The following is a 7,201-nucleotide window of genomic DNA, read 5'->3' as shown; positions in this document are numbered from 1 at the left end:
ATACAACACCCGTTGTTAGGTCTATAAAGGAGGAATTATAAAGGAGGAATGATTAAACAGGAGGTCCCTGTAAAATCTATTGCCTCTTGGAAGTGAAAGACTACAATTAATTTGCCTCTTGGCAATGACAGAGCAACAACAGCCCCATATGAAAGAAGTGCCAGTACCTGAGACACAGATGGTCTCAAGGAATGAGAAAATCAGATACTTCTGATTACTATAAAGTCTATGTTAGTGAAATTCAAATGGAGGTTGATCCCACCTCATTTAAAGCGCTCAATCGAGTTTTGAGAAGTGTCTGCTTATCTAAATGATAAGAGACTATGTGAGATGAAATGAAATTGGTGAATTCTGACGATGTTCGGGACTCATGAGTAATTTCCAATGGAGCCAAAACAGTAGGCTGTAAAGAGTCTACAAGGACAATGTGACTCCAAAGGAAATATGTAAAGGTGTAAAACACGACTAAAATCGAAAGGTTTTTTGCGCATTTTACACTGAATAGATTACAATGAGTGTTGGTAGCACATCATGATCTGAGTTACATCAGATGAAAGATATTATGATCTAAGTTACATCAGATGAAAGTAAAGAACACAGGGGATACTGCCTGAAGAAGTCTTTTATGGACTAAAGCAATCAAATGTTGTTTTGGGTTAAAGAAAATGAGAGGACAATTGTGTTTGTATAAAGTTATAGAATGGGAATTTCATTTCCTATATCTTGTACATGCGGATAACATTCTGCTTGTTAGTAGTGATGTTAATTCGACTGCAGGAGGAAAAGAAGTTCTTGTCCTCAAAGTTTAAAAGAATGTCTCTCGTTATAAGGATCGGGATTCACCGAGAAAAGAATAAAAGGGGTATTAGGTGTGTCGCATGGGCATGCTAAGGAAAGTTTCTAAAGTATGCATGCGAGAAAACCTACGCCTGTTCTTATAGTAAAGGGTAATGATTTTGGGAACTTTAGTGTTCCAAAAGTCAATACGAAATAGACCAAATGAATATGGTACCATATGCTTCAGCTGTTGGAAGCTTAATGAATGCAAAAGTATAACATTACCGTGACATAGTTCACGTAACCGGGTTGTTTTGGTAATGTCTAGTCCAGATATAGATCACTGGAATGGAGTCAAGGATATCGGCCTCATGCTGAAAGAAATAAGTGCTCTCAAAAGATTATGAGTACAAAGACAGGACTCGTGAAATATACAGCGAAATCCACAATTGTCGCTGACTTTCACACTTGGAGTTTTTGTGTGGAAAAACTCTAAAGAATGAATCAATTATCATTAATATGATGTAAAGATAATGTACAACATGATATGAGGCTGAGGGACAGGCAAAAAGGTTAAAGAAACAAGTACCCGGAATTGATAATGGTTGACAACAACGATAACCATTTTAAGTTTTTCGCTCCTATGACAACGAGTCAAGTGTTGATGCCAAACACACTGACACAGAGTTATGCGTTGTAAAGGAGAAAGTCCGGAATCATGTAGAAATGCTTGAAGCATAAAAGCAACAGACAAGTGTTTGCAGATCTGCTTATTAAAGGCTTGCCGCCCAGTGTGTTCAGAGAACACACAGTCGACATGGGTTTTATGGTATAGTCTAAGATTTCCGGACAATAAAAGGGCCCAAGGTTAAAGAATCTGTTTCAAAACAGAGGAGTGTGTTGTAGGTGTTGATTCTATCGGGAATGAACCGTGATGATGAGACATGCTCTACATGCAAATCTGTGATGGAACAAGTACTTTGAAAAGAGTTATTTCAAAGTACAAAGGTCAAAAGTAAAAGTTGAGATCAAGGGGGAGAATGTTAGGATGATCTCCACCGTGTGGGCCCAACGGCCCACCGGGCCCTTAGATCCGCGCCCTGATCGGGGACGCTCAGCCCACTATGGGTGACGGGCCCCTATCACCTGCACTATATAAAGAGGTGGGGGGACGGCGACTCGCATCACGAGGTTCGTCGTGACGCCGTACTTCCCACCACATCTCCTACCGATCTAGGTTTAGTGCAGTGCTGACGGGAAGCGCCGCCACCACTTCGCCCACGATCTGCCATCACCACCGCCGCCATCCACCATGGTCAACCCATCGGGCTCATCAATCCAAGGAAAAGGTAAAGACTACTGTGAATCCTTAACCCTAACCGATCCAGAGGACTCTACAACCATCTCCTTCCATGAGACAAAGTCCGCCTTATTTTCGTAAATTCAAAAACTTGTGACTTTATGACCTAGGAGATTACATAGACTTTGGGCGAGGTTCATGGGTTATTCCTTTTACGAAGTAAGGTGTATATTTTTCCTATGTATTTTAAATTGAAAGACAAACTTTACATCCAAGGATATATGTACATACACGAATGGTTCCATGGCATGAACAAACTAAACAATACACAAGTATTTCTCAAAAATAAAGTAATCACAAGTTAACTACTATATATATACCGTGATTACATTGTAATCTAATTGTCCAAAAAAAGGTGATACGATCATCTAAACATCAAGTGAGCTTCTCGCGAGGAGTGGTGTCGGTGTGGCCGATGCCCTTCCTCTTTGTGGGGAAGACCATGAACACAAAACTCGACAGAAATGTGATGCCCATGTAGGAATAAGCCATGGCGAGGCACTTTGTCTGACCATAGTCTGGGTAGCATCCGAGTAGCATCCGTATGTTGGATGGTCTGGGCATAATCCGACTTGTGTCTGACTAGTGTATAGGCCAGATGTGTATGCGTGTGTGTCCACGCGTTCGAGCGCATGGGCCGTTGCGTGTAGGCGAGATGCTAGGAGGGGTGACTGCGTCAGGTGCTGGACTCAGGATCACGGCGACTGCGTTCGTGCGCGTCGGGCGCGTGATCCAGGGAGCGCGGGACGTGGGGAGTGCGTGCGTCGAGTGCGTAGGAGCGAGGCGTGGCGCGTACATGCGCGTGGGTATAAAGCCTGCTCCAGACTCTTGTGTAGCTCGCCTGGGGTGAACTGAGTTCGTGGTCAGGGAAAAGAAATACACGCCGTTCGTGCGGCGGGCGGAGTACGTGCTCCGGGAAACACCTGTGTCCTGCGTCCTTCTTTTTCCTTCACCTTCCTCTTCGTTGTGTCAGAGAGAGAACGAGCGGGAGGTGCAGCGAGAGAGAGGAAGACAGAGGCCGCGGCAACAACAGCCCAAAGGTAGGTTCTTCAGCAGCTCCGTGGTGTTCTTACCGGCATTGGGGAAGAAGCAGCTTTGTAGACCTACCTCGCTGAACGCCACGGTGAGAAAGACCAGCGCTGTGAAGATGGCATGCAAAAACTCGAGCGGCCGGATGCGGAGCCTCCGGAACTCAGGTGGAGTCCACTTCAGCTTCTCCTCTTCATCGGAGAAGTTGAACACGTTGAAGCCGCGTGGTGTGGCGACGCCGTAGTAGAGCTTCTGGTCGCGGCCAAGGACGCTGTCGGTGAAGGAGAAGAGGATGCACAGGGTGGTGAGGATGATGACCATCACGGTGGTGAGCCACTGGTTGGAGGCATCGCACTTGCCGTGGTTGGTGAAGGAAGGGGATAGAGCCTGGTGCGCTAGCAATGTTCCCGTCGGCAGGAGCTGCGCAAGGTTCGCGGCGCTCGACATGACCTTGTCCGTTGCCTTTGATGCTGGTCCGGCAGCTGCTGCAGGTGCTATGGTCACGTCACCGGCATCATTAGGCATGGCCGGGACTGTCCCGGCCGTCGGCTGGCCGTTGGTTTGTGGACTTGGAGGCATCTGGATCACGGTGGATGATGGAGGAGGAGACGCCATTGTGTGGTCGATTAGGAATGTCCTAAGCTGTTCCATTCGTGTGGCAACGCAACGTTGGTGTGTGTATGTACAGGTGAACCCTCTACGAATGGTTCCACCGTTGGCCGCGTTGATTTGTCTACGTGGCGTGGCAAGCTAGTTGAAGCCCTGCACATGTTGACTTCAACTATTCTAGGCGTGATCAGTCGTTTCTACGTGTATTGAATTGTCTTATAAGTTTGCGTCCCACGTACTTGGAACTCTCTCTAGATTTTCTTTGGAACTCTCTCCTGACCGTGCGACGATGTCTTCTTCCCCGAAAGTGAGGAAATGAATTAGTTCAAGATCACTTGTTTCCAGTAGAAATCTGCAAGCTTACCTTTCACTCAACTAGCACAGTGCCGTCTGGCAAATGCGAGGGCCCTGCCTTTATTGTTCTAACTTTTTGTAAAAAATAATTTTTAGATATTCATATTGTGTGATTAGAAATCAATAGTGTGACTCTATAGCCACTGCTAAATTGGATATCATATGAACGCATACATATTACAGGCCTCACTGGTATGCATGGTATTAAAACATAAGAATTTTGATGGAAGTGCAAGATAGAAGACTTGGAATCACAAGAATTTTGTAAACTGTGCTTTTGGTTCAAGTCCAACCACAAGAAAAAAAATACTCCATTTGTTCCAAAATATAGTGCATAATAGATTTTTGAAAGGCAACTTAATTTGTAAACCTTGTGCAAGATTATAGATTTTTTTTTCAACATCTACATTGCCAAATCATTACCATTAGATCAAGAAATATATTATCAAATGGCAAAAAATTGGTATTTTATAAATTGGTCAAAGTTTATGAACTTCACTTTTGAGAAAACCAAGATGCCGCATCCATATGGTGATATTTTATATATTGGTCGATATTGTGTGGTATAGTAAACATATACCGCATCTGTATCGTGATTTTAGAATATGCCACAACTATTGTGAGGGTATTCTGGTGGTAGTCTCGATGCAACCCAAATTAGGAGAGACTCCTCGATCACACACACACACACACACACACACACACACACACACACACACACACACACACACATACACATGTAATACATGTGTGCGCACGCGCACGCACGCATGTATGACATATGTGATTGTTTTAGTGTCCAGTCGGACAAAAATACTTCACAAATTATACATTTAAGAATGAATCATAGAATACACATGGTATCATACAGACCGAAGAATTTTCCATGACCAGCCTTTGGGTCTTCTAAACACATATATGTTTGGCATGTTCCATTCTTTCTCAAAAAGCACCACAGAAATGTGGAGGCGAAGTTATATATAAAAAAAATGAAAATATTCGTGTTGGAAATTGAAGTGGCGCATAGAAGTACCATTCGTATAGCTCCAGCTGGCGGTACAACATTACGTGCCTGGACCCTGTTCTTGAATCATGCATCACTTTGGCAAAAAAACTAATGTACAAAATATCCGCACACAGCAAAGGAAGTCATGATTTCAATTACAGAAAGAGGAAATCGTGATCTCATTTCCATGGTTTCTCACTTTGAAGCATGAAACAGACACCACGCCCAAAAGTGGAGCCATGGCCAACCGCGAGACAAAGATCACAACATACAGCTTAGCTGGTGCACATTAATCGAGCCATTCATACCTAGAAATATGGACATACATCAAGCCAAGGCGAATAGGCAATGACTTGTATGAGGTGGAAATTCATATCGATCGGCATGCTGAGTATTGATTGATGAATGTAAACCATAACATGTCATAGTAAAATTAAACTTTTTAAAGATAGGAAACTGATATTTTTTAGGTCTAGTAGATTAATTATCTGTTGTTTGTACACTAACTCAAGAATTTTCTTATAGGATATGTTATATTATATTATATTATATTACATTGGGTCCTTGAGTTCAAGTTTTGATACCATTCTTAATTGGAATAAAATACTATGATTTTTTGTTCTATTGAATAAATTTGTTGTTTGTACCTTAAGGCGTCAATTACTTGTGTATGGAATATCATAAACCTCATGCAAAGTTAATTATTCCATTGACAAATTAATGATATGTTTCAAATTTTGAATGGAGATCTTCTAAATCTCCACTTTCATGTTACCATTACTCAGTGTTCATAAGAAGCTACTCCTGGAGAGAAAGATGCTTGAAGATGCATGGCAAATTGCTCATAAATCTTCCTGGATGCCTCCAACACCTAGTTCCTCTGATTTCTTATTCCAATCAATTTCCAGCAATCCTACATTTCAGATGAACTCGCCGATATGATAGCCTTACCACCGATAAAAAAAATTCAACTAGATAGATCAAGAATCATGACCACCACAAACAAGACACCGATGCTTGACAAAATCTAGGAAACCCACTGAAGAGGCGATCAAATTAATCCTAAACTATGAGGCTGCTTGAAATGCTTAGGAAACTCACACCACAATAACATCATATCAAATCAAATTGGCTATGGATTTTTCCAAATATCGCAATGCCGAGACCTTCAAATTTTCATATGGGGGTGGTGGGAGATGGAGGGTCCTTTGGTTGTCGTGTTCATCCAAGAGGGCAGGTATGTGTTATGTGTGTGTTACAAATGAAGAAGGGAACCTGCGTCTTTTAAAGGCTGGGAGCAATTGGAACTTAAATCCACATGGCGGTGTTCATAGGTTGGTATTTCGTTTTGTTTGGTACCATCTAGGGTTTTCATCCCATGTTGTATCTAACTAGATCATCGATGGCGCGCGTTGCTGCGCCCGTCTATTTGTACCATGAAATGTTCCCACTTGATATGTATAGAATTCCACCATATCTTCTGTAGGTTAAAGGAAAACTAAGAATGTCGAAGGGCTCTAATGTGGTGTATTTCGTGTGTACTTATATATACTTGAAAATGGACCACATGTTCTGGGGCAGAATAATCACTATGATGAGTAAAATTAAATATCTGGATGGTGATAATGACAACATGAGCATGTGCTCCCTAGAGCCAAAATGAATATCCAGATATTGATGGACTATTGTATTATTGTGCTATACTCCTTCGGTTCCTAAATATATGCCGTTTTGGTAGTTCAATTCATATATTTAGGAATCAAGGGAGTAATTCGTTGACTCTAGCATATATAGACATTGGTTTTCTGCCAATTGATTAAACTCTAGATGTGGAAAAGAAAATTGCAGGAAAGGAGCAAAGCTAAGTAGGACAACATGACTTCAGACCTACAACATCAATTAAGTTGCTGCCATGTTGCGAGAATGGTCGTTTGGCTCTCTGCCTCAATGGAGGCCTTTTCTTGAAAAAAGAATCAAAAATCAAGGTTTTCGGTTTAACATAAATCTGAAAAAATTGTGCAACTAAACAAGGACGTTATGTGTATGTGTGTAAAATGTCAGGAGGA

At 42.1% G+C, this 7,201-nt stretch overlaps 1 protein-coding gene across 1 annotated transcript; it reads right to left on the bottom strand.

Annotated features, from left to right (window-relative positions):
* Window positions 1–2,512: 2,512 nt before the first annotated feature.
* On the bottom strand, window positions 2,513–3,781 carry LOC123170865 (protein DMP3-like). Its single transcript, XM_044588593.1, has 2 exons — window positions 3,175–3,781; window positions 2,513–2,613 (listed from the first exon to the last, which is right to left on the bottom strand). The coding sequence occupies exons 1-2, from the start codon at window positions 3,779–3,781 to the stop codon at window positions 2,513–2,515; spliced, it is 708 nt and encodes a 235-aa protein (XP_044444528.1).
* Between the last annotated feature and the right edge of the window lie 3,420 nt (window positions 3,782–7,201).

Source organism: Triticum aestivum, chromosome 7D (assembly GCF_018294505.1).
Source record: "Triticum aestivum cultivar Chinese Spring chromosome 7D, IWGSC CS RefSeq v2.1, whole genome shotgun sequence".
Lineage (NCBI taxonomy): Eukaryota > Viridiplantae > Streptophyta > Magnoliopsida > Poales > Poaceae > Triticum > Triticum aestivum.
The sequence above is the reverse complement of the archived record's forward strand: the minus strand, read 5'-3'. Positions and strand labels throughout refer to the sequence as shown.

What these genes read in the sequence shown, in the direction of transcription:
- LOC123170865 (XM_044588593.1), bottom strand. Translation starts at nt 3,781, where the DNA reads ATGGCGTCTCCTCCTCCATCATCCACCGTGATCCAGATGCCTCCAAGT. An exon ending in GCTGCTGAAGAACCTACCTT is followed by an intron (nt 2,614 to 3,174) that starts TGGGCTGTTGTT and finishes CTTATTCCTACA; the next exon opens with TGGGCATCACATTTCTGTCG.